Source organism: Sparus aurata, chromosome 19 (assembly GCF_900880675.1).
Source record: "Sparus aurata chromosome 19, fSpaAur1.1, whole genome shotgun sequence".
NCBI lineage: Eukaryota > Metazoa > Chordata > Actinopteri > Spariformes > Sparidae > Sparus > Sparus aurata.
Window position 1 is genome coordinate 14,369,914 of NC_044205.1, and position 23,188 is coordinate 14,393,101.

At 39.6% G+C, this 23,188-nt stretch overlaps 1 protein-coding gene across 7 annotated transcripts in view; it reads right to left on the reverse strand.

The window, feature by feature from the left end:
• Window positions 1-23,188, reverse strand: part of tpk1 (thiamin pyrophosphokinase 1) — a 126,263-nt gene that overhangs the window by 6,594 nt on the left and 96,481 nt on the right. For 4 of the 7 annotated variants that reach the window (XM_030397663.1, XM_030397661.1, XM_030397662.1 and 1 more), the window contains 2 exons: window positions 21,989-22,135; window positions 18,225-18,336 (listed from right to left, as the gene is read on the reverse strand). In XM_030397663.1, coding sequence (XP_030253523.1) covers window positions 18,225-18,336; window positions 21,989-22,135 — 259 coding nt within the window. Of the gene's footprint in view, window positions 1-16,705; window positions 16,980-18,224; window positions 18,337-21,988; window positions 22,136-23,188 lie in introns of those variants that run through there. The other 3 variants (XM_030397667.1, XM_030397666.1, XM_030397665.1) reach the window with 3 other exon arrangements.

Sequence of the window (23,188 nt, forward strand, 5' to 3'; positions counted from 1 at the left end):
GGGGTTGCTAAACATTATTTTTCTGTCATCAATTAGCCCGCTGACCATGTAAAAAAATTACAGAAGTGCCCATAACAATTTCCCTGAGCCCAAAGTGACATCTTTAAAGTGCTTTTGCCCAATCAAATAGTTCAAAAACCCAAAGATGCATTTACCACGATAAATGACAAAGAAAAGCAGCAAATCTTTAAATCTGAGAAGCCTAAACCAGAAAGTGTTTTTGCTTGTGAAATGGCCGACGTCTGACAAAAGCATATAGCTACTAGCTTTTTTGAATGCATCACTTCAACTGTGTGCCACAAATATTAGGTTTTGTAGCAGGCTGCCAAGGCTAAATGTATCATAAGATTTCTTCCTCAGCACTCTTTACGACTGTGATTATGTCACAGTCGTAAAGAGGGGGAACTTGTCAAAATTGAGGATGTTTTCATGGGTAAAATATAAGTGCTGCTGCAATCAAGAAAACCATCACCAGGGGCAGCAGAGCCCTACAATAGGAAGCATTGGGAGGCTTCACACTCAACAGGAGGGGATAGTGGCACTTACATTTACTAAGACACATTATCTCTGTCTGCCTCTCTCACACATCCATTTACAAACTTGAACACACTTGCGGACACACACATATAAACTTGTGGACACACACACACACACACACACACACACACCCACACACACACACACACACACACGCAGGCTCTTTACCAAGCACAAAAGGCTTTCAGATGGCTTCATTAGTAATCCCCTCCTCAAAGCTGATACCGATCAATAACGGCCCCCGTTGCAGAGGGGACCGAAATGAGCGTCGCACCCTCCAGTGATAACAATGGAGATGTTTGCTGCCTGTAATTGCATTTCCAGCGCCACAGCCGAAAGGGCCCGTCAGCTGTAAGTAGACCGTATTTACACAACAAATTACCCAGGAGAGAGGGTGGGCGAGGAGAGAAGAGAACTCGCAGTGCAGTGGACAGGTAGAGAGGGGAATTATGGGTGTTAGGGGGCATTTTCGAAAGGGAGAGAGGATAGCGGCTGCTCTATTTTTGCCTCTCCTTTTTTCTCAAAATAGGTTCTCCAATGACATGTTAAAGGTGCTTCGGGAAGCCTTTTTTAAGCACTGAAGCATTACTGTCAAATTATGTTTGTGATATAAGTGCACTGTAATCACAAATGGGGCCACAGTGAAGATAACTGGTCTCCATCTACAGCTTTCATTTATGCTGAGAAAAATATGTTTATTTCTCCTGCAAAGGTTATAATGATCTATAAACCTTTGTTTCACATCTCTTTCCTGTACAGGTGTCATTTTTCTTATTTCTCTAATCACTTATAATGAAGGATAATTGTTCATTTACAGGAAAATGTCACAGAGCACACCTTTAAAATAAGACTGAGCTAGTCACTGTGATCCTAGGTACTCAAACATGAACGAAAAGATAACTTTCTTTTTCCCATTACATCTGAATGTGTTCAGCGTCAAACACGTGTCCCCCTTTAACACGACTTGTCATCGGGAGGCAAATTGAACTCATTCATTCAGATGGTGGATCCTCCACTCCTTCAGACCAGTGTGCTATCAAATTTCATCACGCTTCACAGTTCGAGAGAGACAATCATTTTCTATAAATCATGTTTGTTCAATACTGAGCTGTCCAATTACTAAAATGAGGTGAATGTATGACTGCCTTTTGCACAAACTCGGCTGTTCTATTGCCTCCCTCAGAAAGAAACTGATCGTTGAAATAAACAGACTGTACTGAATCTATGCTTGTTTAAGGCAAGACAGGAGAGTAATAAGAGAAGAATATCCGAGACTGTCTGATCAGCTCTGATCAAAGGCCTGTTTCACCTTAAATCCACTAAACAATCTTGGGGAATATACGCTTAATCTTTCATAAACCCGAAATGAATGAATTACAAGCACACAATCGTCTGTGGTTTGCAGATGGATAAGGCCGAGACTACAGTTAATACACAATTCATATCATCCGGCCAAGTTATATCTAACTTTAACAGTAGACAAGCTAGTCGTCATTACTTAGCCTGGCATGGTCAAACTAATTCCCCAAATTCTTTTTAGTCTGGAACCTCTCTCTGAGCAGGTATGAAAAGGTAACCTGGTCACAAACTCTCCCAAATTACAGCTAAACAGTGCACTAAAATGTGTTTCTGAAAACATTTTAATCAAGAAATAGGCAATGCAGTGACTTGATCCATCTTTGCTCAGCACTGCCTAGTTTGACAGTTCGATCTGAGTTTTGTGAGCCTTCATGGAACTGAAGACTGCACCCAGAGCCCTTGAGTAGAGAAAGTCGTGACTACAGAGGTTCAAAATGCTGATCGTCACAAGATTCACGGACACCTCAGATAGTTCCAGTAAGTTTTGGGTGGGCATTTTGGGTGTGAGAATATATACAGACAGAGCAGCGATTTTTTGGTAATTAGTGGTCAATAAATGCTCTTCTGCTTAAACTCTGCGAGTACTAGCTGCGAGTACTAGTACTCCCGGTCACAAACCAGGATGGAGTAAAGTCTGTCTGAATGGGAAGATGGCCAGATGTATCTGCAAATGCGAACAAAATATTACCTTGCAGATTCATCTGCGTTCCAGGCTACTGATTTCTACGTCTTTTTTTGTGGGGGGACACATTTTTCAGTTTCCTGGTTGAAACAATCTGAACCAAAACCACAATAGCATCTCTTAGAGTTTTGTTTGTACAGTTGATTCAAATGCTTCGGAATGTGAAAATGATCACACTCCATGGACAAAAAACACCGGTAATATTATATAAAATGTTCAAGTACTTCCAATTTGAGTTGAGATAATGAACTACAGCAAAATAACACAATTTTTATCAATGAGTTGAAAACTATGGTTGTTTTGTTTCAGATATCATGCACAGAGCATATTGTATCAGCCTTTTATTTCAATATACAGCAGTGTCCTTCACTTTCTCTACCTGACACTCTCCTTATATTTAAGGCTATTTATTGGCCACAACATGAGCCAAGCCTTGCACCAGCACTGTTAGCACCATCTGCTGTGCAATGATAGCCGCTTCCATTAAATGTTTATGATGGCACTGCTGGGTTTGTCTAAGAGTGTGAGGTGACAAACACTGTTCCGGAGTAAGTTGACCTTCAGATAAGAAAACCCAGCTCCGCTGGGAACGTGGTATCAGTCAGTCGAGAGACAAACAGACAGGAGAGCAAATTATACATTTTGATATTAGAGGGCGATTGCAAGGATATGTCATTGTTCATGTGTTTTTCTAAATGGAGGAGAGGAGTAGATAAATTGATAGGGTTGATGTGTTTGTGAAAATTAATATCCTGTCATGAATACTTGAGTATACTGTGTGTGTATGTGCATGGCTGTGTGTGTGTCTGTCTCCACATAATATTGTAGCTAATGCATATTTGGTCCAAACTCATGCCTCCTTGCTGGTCCAGCTCCATTGGGGGTACTAGCAGCAGTTCAGATCAGGCTGCTCTTCATTCCCCCTCTGCCCCCCGTATGTGATGTGCACAGCGTCAAAAATCTACAGATCCATAAATAAAACCATAAAACAGCAGTTTTGCCTCCCACTGCCACACTGCACTGCTACAGAATACATACACTTTTCATTTCCCCTCTCTAGGACCTTGGTGAGTGGGAGCAGAGGAGAGAGGGAGGAAATGAGAAGGAAGAAAGAAGAGTTCGGAGAGGGAAGGGCGGGTATGAAGGGCAGAGAGTGGCAGCGTCATTATGTAGAAATGTGTAGCTGAGGGAGAGATTGAGAGAGAACACGTGTAGAAAGGGATGTGAAAGAAAAAGCAAAACAGAGAGATAAAAGAGGAATAGATTAATTTCTTTAGACGAAATCCCTGAATTGAACAAGACAAAAACACAAGGCGAAGGTATTGGCAGAAAAACACAGGCAGCAAAAGAAGGAACGAGATATGAAAAGAAAAGGAGAAGGTCAGGGTGCGTGTTTGCAACACGAGAAACAGAAGGAAAAGGAGAGATCTTACGGTGAAGATGTCCGCCTCTGGCAGGGACACTGGGTAAGACCTCACTGAACCAAGTTTGTCAGACACTTCTATTTGTGTGACTACAAGATAAAGTACATTTCTTTACCCACCTTTGAAAACAATCCTTTCCAGTATTTAGAACGCAGCCTGAATACAGAAATCTCATGCTGCACACACACTACTAAAGGCTTCAGCTGCGGGGCTTTATCTCAGTACCTAAAGCAAAACTTTAAAGGCAGTCCCATCAACATATTTGTGGATTTATTGTTTCTGCATTTATATCAATGTGTTTTTTACCCCGCTGCTTCACAGCTACAGAAAGTAAATCTGAGTGTCTTGTGTATTTTTCTAATAAGGCTGCTGTTGATGTTCTTGGAGAGTTTAAACCAGACATCACAGCAAAAAACCTCACTTAAAACTCAACACAAGCAAAATCCCTGCTGCTTTAGTCAATATAGTATGTATTAGTTATGTCTTTGCAAAGGATGTTTTCCACTTAAATCAAAGAGGCCAGTGGGAAGGCCGTCTATGAACAATTTTCATCGCTGCCTTCACATGTAGGTCACAGATCAGGGCCAGTTACAGAAATGTGCCTGTGAAGCACGAAAGGTGCTTTAAGGTCTTATAAAGATCTTATACGTGACCAACAACGAGCACTGGCTAATAAGGCTACATGCTTCACATACTGCATGTCTGAATTGTGAAAATATTGCGCATCTGTCTCCTCATGTTCAGAGTGTTACTAAAAATATGGAACATGTCGTGAAGTCCTGACTTAAACAGGATCTCATTTGCATGCAGACGTGTTTGTGAAGGCTTACATTTCATAAACAGCATGCTCTCATTAACAGTGAGGGCAAGCTTTCTAATCTTGCCCAAAGTTTACTTTTAATTAAGATTTCTCAATTGCTTCGGTTCTCTGAGAGACTTCACAGCCGAAATCCATCTGTGTTCACGTGTTTGTTTTTTATCAAACTCTGCACCTGTGTTGGATTTGTACGTGTGTGTCTGTGAGTCTTATGTTGCACTAGTTTAAGGGTGGATGTGTGTGTTCACAGGCACTGGCGCCTTGAAATGTTATGCATCTCCCTGTGTCTTTGTGCAGCAATGGGAGAATGAGTATAGAAACCCCATCTGGTGGGTCATTTGAAGGTCTTTTACCATTCTGATGACATTTTACGCTGTGAGAGTGCAATTACGTGTGCAGTAAGTGTGGTAGTTGGTTGGTTTGGCTGGAGAAAGAAAATGAGAGTTAAAGAAAATGTGTGTGGATACATGGATCTACAGATGGAAGTGTGTGTGTGTGTGTGTGTGTGTGTGTGTGTGTGTGTGTGTCTTGAACTTCAATGGACATTCTGTTTGCTTGTGTCACATTGTTTTAGGAGTGGATCACAGTGATAAAATCTTTAATGATGGTTCATGTAATTTCATATCGTGATCAGATATGATACAGAACATCTTCTAACCGTAAAATGGACAGGAAGTTGGCTTAAACGATGGCGACTCTTTCAGTGTATTCAATTTTCATCTAGCACCGACAACTAAACAAACTCCATCTACTGGAGAAGATCACGTGATGTGATCAAAAGCTCAAGAACATCTACTAAAAGAGCCAAAGTCACTAAAAAGCTACTATATAACTGATAATGTAAATATGATGCCAAAACAGCTGGATTCACTGTTAATTGAACTGGACAAAGACACTAATAAAGTTAGAAAATCACTTCATTCAGCCTTCAAGTCGTAATACTAAAGATTTTCAGATCAAACCCAACTTTTGACTGAAATATTTATATTTTACATGAGCCAATCAATATATTTAAATTTTTTGAATAGCACCTTTATATTGTAGACCGCATTTTTATGTTACACAAGCGGATGTTTCTGCATCTGTTTTTCTCCATTTTGATCAGGCATCTACTGTGTTTATGTATCCAATTTACCCGTCTGTTTTGCTTTTTTGTCACACCTTTTCACCAATTAAAAAAAAGTAATTATATATTGGGTTCTAAGGGTTAGTTCTACCAAAAAGGTGGAGGACCTACACTTAATACTCCACCTGAACCAGTGTGGACTGGAGCTGCTGCAGTTGCTCGGCTACAACGTGACACTTTTGTAAGATGGGCTCGTGTATTACCATGTACAAAACACTGACCGTCTTTATCTTCTTTAATTTAACAATATGATGGGATGAATCCTCTCTAAGCCAACAGATATAAAACACTACGCTGCTCTTCTCTTTTATTTATGCTTTTTTTTCACCCCCCTTGAGCATTGCCATTGTCACATGCAAATCAAACTCTGGTTCATTCATTATGTGCCACCCAGTTGGTGCCCTGGGAATTAAAACAGAACTTTGGGCCTGGGTTTTAAAATCCAAAATAAGCCAAAAAAGTAATGAATATCAAAGAATGTTGAGAGATATTTCTAGATATTGCAAAAATAAAATAAAATAGCAAATTTTCTGTCCTGATGTAGATTTTATATTGATTTAATGCCCAAGTCTGCATGTTCATTTGGGTCTTTTATGTGTGTATGAGTGTCTGATTCTCAATGGGTAATGTGTGGATGCATGAGACTGATGATACTGAAGTTATAAGGAACAGGGCTGGAAATCGGTGCTGTGGAGTACTAGCAGCTCATTTGCATATCAAGCTGAATGGAAACCTTACAGAGGAAAACCTCCTCAGCCGTTCTGTCATCAGTGAGCTGACAGCCATTGTTCTTCGTCCACAGAAGTTTCTCTCGCTTTTTGTCACATGTATAACACACACACACACACACACACACACACACACACACACACACACACACACACACACACACACACACACACACACACACTTATATCTAGCTGCATACCCATACGCCACAAACAAGGGCACAATGAAACCAATGCACACGCACACATCAGCACCCACTAATACAAAACACAAGCATTCAAACGAGAAGATACATTCATAACCACCCACCCGCCCACACACACACTTTGCGGGCAAGAGATGGTTTGTGGATGACAGCTATTCAAATTTGTTGTTCATTATGATCCACGCTAAGCCGAAAACATCATGACCAAGCAGGTTTTAACAGACACAATCACACACACACCGTGCCAGAAGCCATAACTCAGACTGTGTTGCTGCAGGATGAAGGCTTTTTAATATTAAGCTGTCAGATGGGAGAGGGCTGAGTCACAATGAAATGACTAAGGAGGTTTTCTTCATGCCAGCACATAACACACACGCGCACTTACACACACACACAAGATAGCAGTCCTGTCAGTCACGAATGAAGACCTATTGTCTCACTGACCTTCATAACTATAATCATCCATAACAGGTTTGCTTTCTACTCGTTAGAATAAAGTTTTGTGGTGAATTAAAAATCTTCAAAATTCATGCCGGAAGGAGTTTCATCCGCAGACAATAGCACTCGACCCCCGTCTACCTCTGGAAGATAATAAATGGCAGCCAATGAGAAGCGTAGTGACAAAGGGCTGTTTAGACACAAAGCATAAAGACTGAGGCACGTGTTGGTCATTAAAACTGCAGCTGCCATAGTTCGGACTGAGCCCCCACATTGGATTTCAAAGCCACTGGAGGGATGATTCTGTGTGTGAGAGTTCAGATTGTTCGTTTATTTCATCAGGGGTGATGATATGTTATATGTCAGCAGTGGCCTCTGGCCTCTACTCAAGACAAAGGCTGAGCTCCAAGAACAGGTCACAAACTTAATTTGAATATCATACACGTTCAAAAATGCTTAAGAAATTGGATTCAGGACATGCTCAACCTTGAGAATCTGCTTATAGTATGGGTTGATTTAGTCAGAGGAGACAGCAGTAGTATTGATGGACTGTCAGACATCCTAAGATTGCCCTGACTTCTCATATAAAATTTGCGCTGAACATACACAGGCCATAAAAGCTATGCAAGACAGCTGTCCTCTAAGACATCGCCTGATGCCAGAGGAAACAAATTGAATGTGTCAGCCGTTTAAACTGAGTACAATATGTTTGATTTAAAACATTCATTCATCTTCTCAAAGATATCCAGTCTTTTTCATAACTTCCATTTACAATGCAAGTGTCTGTTTAACTTGAATTCTTATGAAAATGAAAATATCTGGGTTTTACAAACCCTTTCAATGACTGTAAAGGAATGTTTTATCTGCCAAAAGGCCTCCATGTCAGTATCTAAATGCCCTGCAATAACTATGCAAAGGCAATATCCATAAAAGCAAAGGAAAGGAAAAGAAACTAAGACATAACCGTCTAACAGGTTCTAGCTTGTACAATATTGGAGATTTTTAAAAGTTCAACTGACCAATAAAAAGTTACAAAGTTATAAAAGTAATAAAGTATATAAAATGTATCCATGTGACACAGCAGGTTGTAAGTGTTGCAAACCATCCCACATTATGTAAAAGCAATATAATACTTTTTATTTCCTATAAATATCTCTATTCAAATTGAACAGTTCCATAAAAATATGGCCCCTGCACATGCATCAGATATGATTCCCTTTTCACCTACTGACACCAGCTTCCCTTCCATGTACAGGAACATCATCACACTGGGCACTTGACCACATGTTTATGACTGTGTCCTGCTGTATGAATTCATGAGTACATTTCCTCACAATAGACCCCCTCCAATCCCCTTCGTGAATAAAACACTAAAAGTGGTATGACGCAGTTTGTTCTGGAGTGCATTATTTCAGTCATTGGAAACTGCCTTCAAACACATGCAGACTAAACATTTATCAATATTTCTTTGAGCCGAAGTGTTATACATGCTTATTAAACCTACATGGGAACCCCTTCCTCTCCATCATTTGCCCACTCTTTCCCCAAAATCTGATCTCAGCATGGAGGCTCAGTTTGTATTCATGTGAAAAGATTGAATCTTCAAACCTTCAAAGAGTCTATATAATTATAGCTTCATGTCGGGTGGTTTAAGACAACATTATAAGGCAGTTAAATCTGTTGAATTATAAATAATAGTTGGCCTTAGTGGGTTAAATATATAAAAAATAATGAGCTGCTCATTACACTTCATCTTTAATGTGTGTTTGGCATAAGGATAAGACGCCTAATTATCTGCAAGGGGTAAATGAGGAAATTTGCTGCGTGCTCTGTGCAACCTATGGATGCTTGTGTCCGGTTCTCCAGATGCCTCAAGGGAAAAACAATGCATGTATGCGTAGCAGGGATTGATGAAAGGAATCTTAACCTTGGCTTCATGAGTCTGATACAGTTGTTTTCCTGGTATCCAAACACAACATGTTATAACATGGATGAAAACTCTCATCTACAGTGCTCCACTTCATTTCATCTAAAATGCAATATCAATGTATGTATTAGGCTTGCTGAGCTGAATATATCTCCAGCTCTGCAAGATTTAATGCCCAGCACTGTAAAACATTATAATCAGTGTAAATAAATCCAGAGGGTAAAGCGAACTTCAACTTCCTAAAAATCGGATGCACGAATGTGGTTTAAGATTCACACATAGGCCCAGCTTGATGTGAAGGTTGCTGTGCTGGAACAGAGCATGCCCGTGGTTTCCAGTGGGTAGCTCCTCTTCTCTTTTCATGGCTTTGGAGACTCAATGGTGTCCCTTTATGTCAGATTAGTGTTACAGCGGTTATTTGCTGTGGGCGGTTCACTGCCACTCATTTTCTGCAGGGTAGAGCAAGGGCAATGGAAAGCACGACAGCAAAGAAAATGAGCAGGGAAAAGCAGAGTTTAGGGCTACTTAATGCAAATAAAATTGGCAGGGGTCTTAAAGTGTTACTGCAGGCAACACCAATCAAGAATCAGGGCCGAGCCAACAAGAGCTTGGTGTGGGTTTATGTGTCCAGGCATGACTAATCATGAGTGCAAAGAACTCGCCCTTATTTTTGCATATTCATTGGTATCAGTAACCCAGTGAGCTTCTACAGTAGAGGATAGAGCCCGACCGACACTGGAGTGTTTGGGTCACTGCCAATACCAATATTAGAGAGTAAAGAAATGCCGATATTGATATATTGGTCTTCTCATATACACAACATATCTGTACAAACAAGTATTTTTGCAATGATCCCTTGAATGTGGGAATCAAAACAAAGATATGTACATAGCAGTGCATACATTATCGACACAAAATGGGACATTTTTAATTATCTGCCACTTATCAGTGAGATTCTAGTAAATAGATGGAACCAAAAATATGACTAGTTTAAGTTGGTATTTTCAAAGTTGGACACAGTAGGTGGCTGTCTGCAGATAAGTAGATTTCACAACTTACCAATAAACATAAAGAAGGAAGGGAAAAGGGATGAAGAAAAAGGAGTGCAGCCTGTTGAGAGTCAAACATGTTGCCGGTTAAGACATTTAATTTTTACAGTTTCAGAGGAAGACAACACATTTGACATTTAAAAACATGTTGAGGAAAGGATAAGAGAGGCGGCAAAGTCTATGAATTTTAACACAGCAAAATTTATAAAAACAATGGAATATCAAATTATACATTCTTGCTCCTAGCCTTTCTTTTCTTCTGGTGTGCATAAACTACATGTTGGGAACTTTTCTTTTTAATACAAAAAAAAATGAAATTATTGTTCATCATATTGGTACGGACATAAGAAGCAGGTCATAATTTAATTATCTGTATCAACCCACACACAATTCCATACTGTGCATCCATATGTGTACATGACTAAAGGCAGGATATTTTACAGCTTAACAACAAACTTTATTGTCTAAAATTACCTTCTGAGCACTGAATCAATACATTTAATGGTTATAAATCACCCAATCATGGGATAGGCTAATATCAGTTGGGCTCTCGTAAAAGAAAGAACTGCCTTTGTTCGAGTCTCCCATTGCTTCTGCTACAAATATTTTAAGCTTGTAAGAAAATAAAACATTTTGCAGGACCTTGCAATTTATTTTGGTACTAAATAAAGACCGTATCTAATGAGATACAAAATCGTGCTCACAACCAATACTGTCTACCATCTCCAGACTAAAGCAGTGAAGGACTGCACTTCCACCTTTGCATATACCACTAACACCATTAAAAACAGCCTGTTGGTGAGTGCCAAAGACCTTAAAAGCTTCATCTTTCAAAGGTTTTGACACTGTTTCAACCTCTCCAGAGAACTTAGCTCTGATGTGTGTACATAAGTTGAACAAAGTCAGATCTCTCTGCAGCAAATAAAACTCACGCAGGGTGTGGTACATTTAAAGCCTGCGTTGAAATGTGTAATGTTAAACTGTAAACCCATTCTTGAAGCATTTGAATTACAGCTATAAATCTTTGGGCTGAATCCTTTGCATGTGAACAAGCAAGTTGAGCTAAAAACAAACATCAGGAAAGCCTCCACAGATGGTTGCTGTATTAATTTGTCCAAAGGAACAGCTGTGCGGCATGACATTTAGAATAAGGACAATTTGAGCAAACAAAACTAGAGACTAATGGAGCAAATGTACAAGACTACAATAGAGCAGCAAATCAGGACACGTAAAATGAAGAGAGAGAGAGAGAGAGAGAGAGAGAGAGAGAGAGAGAGAGAGAGAGAGAGAGAGAGAGAGAGAGAGAGAGAGAGGAATACTTTTAAAGTGTAGTTATGTAGAATTAAAAAGACAAATTATTTAAAAGATTGCTGGAGTATAATAGTGAGACTATGGTCCCTATGAAAACTGTTAAATTACCAAATTAAATCACTGTTTGCCTTAAGGTATACAATGTAGAATTAGTTGGTTGCGGTTTGTAAACACCAGGTACAGTAACTGTTACTGTAGAAACACAATTGACTGTTAAGCTTCAGGCTCCAAGTCATCAAATACAGATGCCTTGGTTGTCATTCTCTATGTTAGGTACAGAAATTAATAAATCACAGGCAGAGCGCGGGGTAGATACAGGCATAGTCACACACTTCTAATGGGTCATAAGTGACAATTGAGAAGAATTATTTCGTATTCGTCTAAACTATTTTCTTGTTTTTCCTTCTTCTTCTACCTTTAACAGGTGGGACAGTTGAATCAATAAGAACGAAACAAGGTCAGAGGGCCAACCCACTGAGCAGGCTCACCAGGAGAGAGGTCGAGTGTAACTACTGTTGAGCCTGCACTCTAAGTTAGTTCAGTCTGAACTATGATTTCCTGTTCAAAAAAAAGAAGCAGCCAATTGAGTGGTGAGTGTCTCACTCCAAAGCTCAAGGTATACATCACTGGATAAGGGCCTAGGATATAAACCCTGAAGCAGGTCCTACTCTCAGGCAGATGCAACAAGACACTGCTGGGACCAGGACAGGAGGAGCAGCGCCAAGGATAAAAACCACTCTTAATCACAAGTAATCATCTCATTTGTCTTAATTGTCTCATTTGAGAGAAGGTGGACGCGAATCATCTCATCTAACTCTCAGCAAGAGAGCAATTAAGTGCACTTCCCAAACTGTCAAACTGTTACTTCAATACAATAAGTTATACTCGTATAATATAATCCTTTTGAAATATCTGAGACACTATAAGAATCTGGAAGGGGGCTGGAAGAAAGCTACTTTATTTAGGATACAGTACACCCGTAATAACCACAAACTAATCTTTTTGTTACTTGAGAAATCCTCTGATCACTTAGTCCTGTCAAAGCTAAGCAGTGCCACACCAGCTTAAACCCTGGGCAAGAGCACAGCTGTTTATTCAGTTTGCATAGGATGAATTTACCCTTTTAGTGAAATGAAAATAAATGCACTGCTTCTGTCTGAAATATAGGATTAATAAAAGTCTCAACAGTGAGCGGGTAAATAGTAAATAGAAGGAGGTTGGGGACAAGTGAAACTAGAAGCAATAAATATACTGAATGAAGGTTCTTGGCCAATGTACTGGCAAGCATATGGAATGGTGTCTGCTGTAAAATCTCACCCATCTTCAAAAAAAACATTGTCTATGAGGTTTTCTTTTAATCTGATATCAAATAATTTGAACAATACAAGTGAGCCCAAAGAGGACAATCATATGCGGGAATCAGGGAACAAGAACTTCTTGTACTAATGGAGAAAAGAGTAACTTATTAGAAATGGACTACATTACAGCTGTGCTTGTATGTAGGTGTCTGTATGTGTGCACACATGCCCACAAGCTGCTGCTAAAAGCTCCCATGCACTTCCATACACTTTCCATAATCTTCCATTTCCTGCTGTGCGTCAGCATCCTTAATGATCAAATAAACGAGACGCCTGCCATGTCTCTTCCTCTCCTTCTCATCTCACCTCATCACAATTGTTTTTCATCCAGCTCTCAGTTCTTTCCCAAAATTAATCTTTGCCCTCTTTGAATTTCTTTTTTACCAGCTCAGTCACTGCCACCCCGTTGACCTCTCCCTTTCTCCCTCTTCACAATTCAACTAATCCAACCATTTTGCTTGTTGCCACATGTTTGAACAAATTTTGGTGATGCAACGTCCTTGATCACATCATGAATCACCGAGCTCTAGTGAATGTATTTGCACTTTTGTTGGAGTGTCAGAATTAGATTTGGCACCTTGCATGTTAAAGAAATCTCTTGCTACAATATTTTTAAACAGGATGGAGGTGGTATAAACATTAATCACTATATGTATATACAGTTAATATACATACAGTAAAACCTCAAGTAGTTGTGGTTCATTTCAATCAACTTCAGCCAGAACCACGATACCAACCCCTCTCATCGCAGGTTTTTATTGTGAGACATTTGCAGGAAGTATTGAGTTTTATTGATATTAATTTCACAGGCCTATATTTGAGAATAAACATCTGAAAAGTCTGTTGGTCTTATCATATTAGATGGATAGATACATAGTAAGACATACTGTATTCAAACTGTATTCTTTCCTGATCAGACTTGTTTATATCCAAAACAGCTCAGAGGAATTTAAGGTGCCATTTGTAAGACAAGTTGATTTTTGAGTCTCATTTTGAGTCTCACACTCGTCAAGTAATGATACTCTGGGATTGTAGGACGGGTCAGCTGCAATGCCAAGCGTCAGTGCCATTATTTGACGAGTTAGGAATGGCACTCAAAGATCAACTTTTCTTACAAATAGCACCTTTAATCTGCATGGTTACCTAATTCTAAATTATGTCAGCTTGGCCAACTCAATTCTTCTCATGCATTGAATGCAAATAATATACAGACACCTCCTTAGAAGAAATTATATGATCGTGTATTATATATGCATCCAGTATTTCCATGTAGTTTTACATGGGCTGCTTCTGAACTCGTGTTTTCAGGTGTGTGTTTCTGCCTACCCAGGGCTAGATGACACAAAAGTAGAGATTTTCTGGAGACAACTCTGTCTACTTATCACATTTAAGTGGAAGGGTGGGTTGTACAACCGTGTGTGCAATGTGACATATTAAAATGACTTTTAAAAATCATTCATGGGAAATGATATCATTAAGGGAAATCGCCCTGAGCTACTTTCCAAATCCCACAACCCATCTTAAAATAAGCACATATGCATGAATGCAAGTTCAGTCATGCATGGACACGTAGACACAAGCAATAAAATGATAATATACTAGATTTGCACACACAAAGACAGTATTTACTGACAATTTCCGAGGGGGATTTTACAACTGATGATTGAGAATTAATGTCACATACAGAAGGTGATAAGTAGCTCAGCTGTCACAGTATTTAATAATGAGAACGAAGAGATAGCAGTGGGAGAGAGGAGGAGAATGTGAGCAAATTAGAAGGTAAAGGGAAGAACAAAGCAAAAAAGCGCAGTGTGAATAATTGCAGCTTAGTATGTGAGTGAGAGAAGTGTTACATATGCCAGATTCATGCCGATTCGCGGGAGTCCATTTAATTTCTCCAGCCAGCAGTCTCATTAGCACATTACATTAATGACACAAAAGACAGCCTACACTGCTCTCCTGCATGGCTATTAGCACATAAGGAACATAGTACATTTCCCTCCTACACTGTTACCTATACTACACTGCAGTCACTTCATTATTTAGTAGTACACTCCCCTCCTTTAGTATCATTACCGCAGTGCAGTCCTTTCATTAGACAGCAGTCTCAACAAAGACTCTCTTGAGCCACGGCCATCCAGCAGCCTTCTCCACTGCTTCCACGTTGCACGCTGCCTTACCTTCCAATTTCTTTTCTCTATCACTGCCCAACAGGCTGGAGGCTCAACCTCTACAGCAGGTGCTGGGTGACTCAAATGCAGTATCACAACAGTTTTATATATTCAACTTGACAATGATGAAATTCACAAGTTCGAAATGAATTGTTTATTCAAGTACATTTTTAGCTCCCGGGAGGCCACAGTACAAGTGTGTATCAAAAATCTGTGTATAGAATCACGTTTTAAGTGTGCATAAGCATTTATGCTCATCTGATGAATCCTTCGTGAGATATAGAATTTATACAAAAAGAAAGAAAATAAAGCTGGTCAGGGTGTTGTGGTTTGCCCTGGAAAGCTTCAAAAAAGGAAACCATCAACTTACTTACTTTCCTGCCACTATTTTTCTATGCCATTATTTTCAGAGTGCCTGCAGAAGTTTTCTGAGCAGATTGCTCCTTCCACGACCTTCAAAAGTTGACTGTGCTGCCAGCAGTAGCTCGTTTCTACATCTACCATGGGCCACCGACCCCTGTGCTCCAAGGTTCCAGTATAGCTCACGCTCTGGTGTATCTGCCAGGCCCTCATTTCTCAAAGGGTCATTTAAACAAAACGAAAACAGCTAATTTTACCAACTGGAATGTAGCCATGTAATTTCTTGAGGTCTTGAGATGTCCACAGTTAAACTTCTGATGTTAATATAATACAAGATTTTTCTAAGTAAGGTATAGTTCACTGAGTAAAATTCTAAAATAGAGATACTGTAGTTCACAATTTCTTTGCATTATCATAAATAATACTGAGATAATTTCATTGAGATTTTTTGCCATATGAGATCATATGGACCAGAATATGCAAATCTACAGCCCAGTCTCTGGTGTTTCACTGGAGGATACTGTCAAAATAAGTACACATGTGTATGACGGTGCAATTCCAACAAGATTAGCTTCAGTGCCTTCATTTTGAAAGTGTTACCAGATGTTGCATATTCATGTCTAGGTTCATTTGGAATGAGAATGGATTGTTTTCACATGAAGACAAAACCAAAAGCGACACTGTGGACCAGCGGGACTATTACACAGTTTGGGGGTGATAATGGGTTGGTGAATGTAAAATGTGTTGTTGGACTTTGGTCATAACTATTTGATTCAATGTGATGTACATTAATTTGAATTTTCAATCATATAATTTTAAATATCTCAATATGTAATCACATTAAGCATCAATACCAGGATCTTTTATCATTTTATCGAGCCTTTTATGTCTTAAAAACCAAGCTATACCATTTTTTTTACACAGTTCAAGAGAAAATAGAAATGTTAGAAACTCTTTGACAAAAACTCAGAAAGACAAACGGTATCTTCTTATAGCAAGCTCCACATATATGCACTGCTCCTCATCTAATTTCACAACAATCTACATTATTGATCAACTACCATAAAAAAATGAACATGTGATATAATTAACTTGGGCCAAGGGTGTTTCAGCTCATCCTGCACATTCCCCTGGAGTACGACAACCAGAAAAAAATAAAGTTTACTCAATAACCGGCTACTCATCTCAAATGTATGCTCTGGATCAAAACAGTATGAATCATTACACAATTTTATTCTTTAAAGCAAAAGTTGAAACAAGCTCTGGATGCGAGCAAAAAGTCTCCTTTGGGCCAGCAAGGCTTTAATGGCTGACAGCCCAAAACTCCTTCTTTATAGAAAGATCATATATTTTTCATCACAGACCGGCTTTCAACCCAAGTGTGGGGGATCATTTCAATGAACTTCTGAAGAGTCTCAGTGTCACACGAGAGTGATGCCAGAGCACAGAGCTGATTTGGGCCCCTGAGGACGCTGCACTGAGAACCCTGCGCAGACACAGATTTAAACAGTAAAAACAACTGCACAAATTAATAAAAGATGGTTTTACATGATGCACTGTTGCTATATGAACACTAATACACGCAGCACTCATAAATACGAAAACAAAATATATATTCCTAATTTTTTGTTTCATATTCTGGTCCTTCCTCCCAACCCCAACGGGAAATCATTACTTCCAGCCTTCTAAATATGCATGTGATTAATTAGGCATCTTGTTATCACTGGCTAATCTGCATAGGACTCTCATGTATAAAGTCCCTCTCATTACCATTCAGAAGGCCATCTCACAGGTGTGCTGAGTAAATATACAGCACACAGTAGCTGATCAAAAAGCACACACACACATAAAGCAGGTTCATAAACAGGCTGGAAGGCACACGCACAGTCACAACGCAAAAAAGCCTACAGACATGTTTAAAGAAGCACAGACACACAAACATGGTCACTCAGGTGTGTAGACTTCCAGAAACATACACGTATGCACACACAAACATCGAGAGTGGACACCCACCACGAAGCAGACACATTATGCAACCCCCCTGACAGAAGGTCCAGGTTTCCCTCGTTCTGGTGGCAGTTTGGTCCGTGACAACTCATTAAGAACACAGCTGGCCATAAGGCTTAGAGTGGGCTCAGACCACAGGGGTCCTCAGTCGGGTGTCTGATTAGATTTTCACACAATATTCAAGGATACAAAAAGCTCATTGTGGTATATATGTCTTCAATATATGCAACTTATGTAAACCGCAGCTTCATTTGACGGAAGCAAATTAAGCATCTGTACTTAACTGTGTCTTATTATGCATGTTGAAAATTCATGCAAGGTTGATTCCACTGAGAATGCAAATGTTTGCGGTGTTGGCAGCTAACAGTTATGGTTAGGGAAGGGAGTCGAACTTTTCTTAGCACTTGGTTTTAAATTCCCCCTCTGATATCAGCAGAGTGTCTTCAAGAGCTTCCTCTCACATATAGACCTCTGTTTTAGTTCTACATATTTCCAGCAATCTTTCCAAAATGTATCTATTCTCAAACAAGGTACAGGTACAAACAAGATTCTTGAGTAGTCTACACCCATTGTACAAGTCATATGAAAGAAATGTGAAGTTTAAATATGATACAGAAATAAAATTAAAATAACCTACATATGCAGAATAAAGTAATAATGTTTAAATCTAGTTATTGGCTGTGTAGCATCACACAGATGATAACAATGAATAAAGGGGACTTACTCAGGTTCCATTTGAGTCCAGTGGTGATTGTTTGGCAGGGTCCACCTACTGGAATGAGACTGCACCAGTCCCCCTCCAGGCCTGTGTTCACTCCCAGTCTGTGGCTGCCCTGCTGACACACAGCGTGAGTGCAAAAATGAATATAATGAGTATTTATTTGCGTGTGTGTGTGTCCAAGAGCCGATGACAGGTGGAAACAATGAGATAGAAAAAATCAAAAGAGAAAACAAATGTGGAGCACGACTTCTTAAACTTTTCCAGCCCCAAATGAGAAAAGTGAGCTTCTCCGCCCAGGGAACACGGCTCATTAAAATAAATTATTGCTCCTGTCAATGCTGCAACCCATTTTCAGCTCCAATCCACACTTAAAAAGGATACCTTGCCAATATGAATTATACTCTATTTTACTGTGTGTCACAGTAAGTCAAAAGAATTTTGCGCTGGCTACGGATTACCATAAGAACAACCAGCTTTTCACTTCAACAGTACAGCCACTGGTTGCACTCTCATGAATTCTTCACATGGAGTTGACAGGCAGTGTTTCCTATAGCATATCTTATTAGCTCAGAAAAAACAGTATCAATAGGAGGATATTTGGCAGTGTTAAGGAGTCTGAGGGTCATATGAAGAAATGTTTTTGAGATACAGTGACATCTTTTCATAAAATGCTCTACAAAAATATAAACATGAACAAAATTTCAAAATGTCAGTATCCTCTTGGGAAACCAGGGCTGGAAGATAAAAAAAGCAAGCATCAGACAGTGTAGGTGCAAGGTAGTGTCAGGCTCTTCAGGTTGAATAATGGCTTTGCTACGAATGCAGTGGTTATAATGAAGTCTTATCCTGGAATGTAAAAAGGTCAAAACAAAGTTTCTCGCATTGACAACGCATGAAAACAAAGATACAAAGAAACTCGACACCTCATTGTAGCCTATACATGTGTATGTGGTAAAGAAATGTTGCATCTGGAGGAAACAAAAAATCTCTGAAATTTGATGATTTTGTATCATAAACACTTCATATGCTCAAGGTGTCACACACTTCATAAATAAAAAGACAAAAAGCGTTGACGGATAGAGCTTAGATCGACATCTAAAAGGATCAAACAGATACAGACAGAGACAGCAAAGGCATTCACATTAAATTAGGAGTTTGAAATCTTGAAAGTGTGACATGTTTAAAGCAGAGTTTCCTTTGCTTGGCTTCCTGGAGCTGCAGACCCGGAGGGCAGGAATCATGGGAAAATTCTAAGCTTTGGAGCGTTTGGTGTTAAGGAAACATCCTTCAGGTTGTTTTCTATACATAAACACAGTCTTTTTGTGCAAGTGTGTCAGAGAGACAGTGTGTGAGGAACAGAGAGAATGAAAAACAAATGCATGTGCACCTGCACATGCACGCACACATATGCAGGAGAGTCTGTAGGCAGTGGAAGAATGTACCTTTTTCTGGTTGTAGAACTCCCTGTAGATCTTACTCCCACTTGTGATACTTAAATCGAAACAACCCTGATACTAATGTCAGAATGCTGATGATGACAATGCTAACACACTGATATTGAAGCACATGTAATCTTTTACATGTTCATCAACTTAGTTTAAAAGACTATGTATTTTGCAGAGACAGAGAGATAAGGTATTAATAACACAATTAGGTATATAGAGTATATATAATAATATTGCCATGATTTTTCCCTAAATGTTCTTTGGCTTTAAAAATAATATCAAAAGGCCACTGTTATCAATTGTCATTGGGTTTCTTTGTAGAATAGAACATCAAGTCAGCTCTTTACCTCATGTTTTATTCATTTCTTATTTAAATGCCATATAGTTGCTAACTTGCTCCAGTACAGCAGAAGTTGGAATGAGTTAACATACCTCAGCTATCACACTTTATCATTTAAATCAGCTCTTGTCTGACAAGTTTCACTCCTCAAAAGGGCATCACCAAAACAAGCTTGTACATTTGACCTAGAGTGTGTGCGCGCCTCTAGAATGATTTATAGCACGGATTGGGCTGACGCAGCACTGTGCCTTTCCTATCCCACGACACAGAGAGCAGGTTCTCTCAATATCCTCAGGTGTTGGGATACTAACTTGAGTTAATGTGGCTCTGCTTGGCCCTTGGACCCAGACTCAATAGAGCAAATGACAAATGAGAAAAAACAACAAAACAGATGAACTCGGTGCAACTTTTTTTCTTTAGACCCAATTTGAGTAAATTTAGCCTCACCATGGGACATCGACTGATTAAAACATCTTCCTGTCGTGTAGGGACTCAGAATAAACAAGCCTGCAGCCCTTGCAATGTCCCCACCCGTGATTTAATAAAAGACATGAGAATTATGCAAAAGCCCTGAGCCAGCTATAGAAAACACAGGACTTCTGCATATTTCCCAAAGATAGCATAGTAACACTTTGACACCTCATCTGGGAAACAAAAGCTAAAACAACAGACGCAATCCTGATTAAGTCAGAGCATATCTGTTACTTAAGCTGGCACTGATTTTCTCTGGAAAGAAGAAGCAAGTCTCACTTACTTTCTAAAATGTGCATGTTTAAAGGGACACTGCATTTATACTTGTCAAATTTGCAAAACGGACATGACTGGCAATTTACCTCTGGTCTTAATTTCTTGTCTATGTTTGTGCGCAGCACGTCAACAACCCTCTATGTATTGATTGTACCACCAAATCCCAAAGTTCAGCACGTAACAAAGCTTTGATTGCATGGAATACAGCCGGTGAGGATATTTGGCAAAAGTTGTAAACACTTCAATTACAGATGTAACTTGAACAAATAGCACTGGGTCTTTCGAAGGTTGCGTTCACCTTCATGTACAGGCGTCTGCGTTCATCAGTCGCTAGCGAATTGGAGCTGCGTTGACAAACGAGCTTAATTTACCCTCACTGAAGTAAGATTAATTGGAGGTGTCGAGGTATGAAGCAGCAAATGACAACGCGCCTTTGGAATAATGACAAGAGGTAGGGAGGGAGTGCATGAGAGAAAGGTTTACTTAACGTATTACAAGGTGTCATCAAGAAGTGCGACATTTAGTTGTTTGTCCTGAGGATCCAGCAAATAAACAACACGGGGGAAAAAAAAAAAAAAGAAGGCAGGGAAAAAAAAGTGTGTCCCAAATGACGGCTACTTGGCCCACTTGTAAACTCAATCAACTGAGGAGCATGAGAAAGTGGCTGGCATTGAGGAAAAACAATTTGGGAGTATCAAAAGACACTCTCTCATGTACAACAGCAAATTGGGGCACCAAAAGAGCGCGAGTGTGTGTGTGTGTGTGTGTGTGTGTGTGTGTGTGTGTGTGTGTGTGTGTGTGCATGCGTGCAGGGGTTCTTGAAGTGATTACTTAACAAAGAAACAAAGTGTTCAACACTCCAATCAAGGTGGAAGCAGAGCAAGGGAAAGAACATTTTTGAGAGAACAGAAAATGAAGAGACTGACAGGAAGAGACGAGGCGACGGGGGGGTAGAGGATGTTAGAGCAGTTTGTTATTCCAGCGTGGTGAAAATATACTGCTGGTCTTGCCTTCAAATACAGATATACCCATAATAAATGCACCTTGAGCTTCATGAAAAGTGCACTAAAATGACAGGCCACAACCAATGTAGAAGTGTTATAACCTCCCTTTTAGTTGTATTTTACACCTGTGAAAATGAATGTAAAACACTGAAAAGGGCAAATTCATTACAAAGTGGTTTGTCTATGCGCACAATGTGAAGGCTAAGGACAGTGTGCTTAAAGTACACTTACGGGTCTGAGTAGGCATGCCAGGCTAGTCCCCTGTATGATCAACAGGGGGAGTCGTGTCATGGACAGAGCGTGATAGAGGGTCTCAATAGATGCCATGGTCTGGTCAAATCTGCCACCCAGACCACCCAGTGTCACTATGGCATCCACCTGGAAAGGCAAACAGAATTGAAGTGTTTAAAACATTTTGGCAGTATTATATTAAGGATAAGGATGTTTTAGAAAAATCATTGAAGGTGAGGAGGTAAACAATAAAAAATTGTTTTTTGTACCGTTTTTGTGTGTAAAAGTTGGTGAAGACTGAATGAATTGTTGAGAGACACATTTTCAGATATGAGTAAATAAAGCGGGTACAGAGCTTGTTTAGTAGTTTTTAACGATGTCCTGCAAAGTAATCCCTCAAAAGATCAAAACTTATACCGTTTGTGTAGTCAAATCCAGATACATCTCATTCCTCTGGGCCATAGAGGTCCGTTGTTGTCTATAAACTACTAAGAATGCAACAGTGAGCCACGCAGTTTTACTTTTACAGCTTGTTCCTTTATTTTCCATAACATGAAGTCAGAATGTAATGAGAGATGGACTTGTAATTTTGCTGGCTTTGGTCTTTTTATGGGATTTGTTGACAATAACAAAATATAGAATACCACCAGCCATCATTAAACAAAGAATGAAAAACAAACAAACAAGCACATTAACAAATGCCACTGGGACAAGTAAACATTAAAGGAAAGAAACGGCAAGGACATGGAGCTTCGAGGGAAAACTGAGATGGAGGAGAGATACACAATCAGCGGTAGATCAAAGAAGGAATTTGGGCCATTACATTGAGGGTAAACAACAGTCTTGATTTAAGAGGTAAACAAGTTAACAGCAAATCAAGAAAGCTAAATGGATTACTTAAACTTATACAATTTCCTGCAACCTCAGTGCCAAAATAAGGTCTGTCTTAACTTTGAGCCAGCAGTTCACTTAAGCACAATATTTACAGCTCTCAGCAGTTATATTCTTACACAAAGTCCCTGAGCAGTCAAGCTCCACTGCTGACAGCCTTAAAGTCAAGAGGGCAGAGGCTCTGTCAGAGGGTGACGACTGACAGTCAATCACATATCACTTCAGTGTTTTCACCTTAACACACATACTGCGAATAACAAACAAACTGAACGGAAGAGGTTAATTTATTTCCTATTACCTTCACTGAGT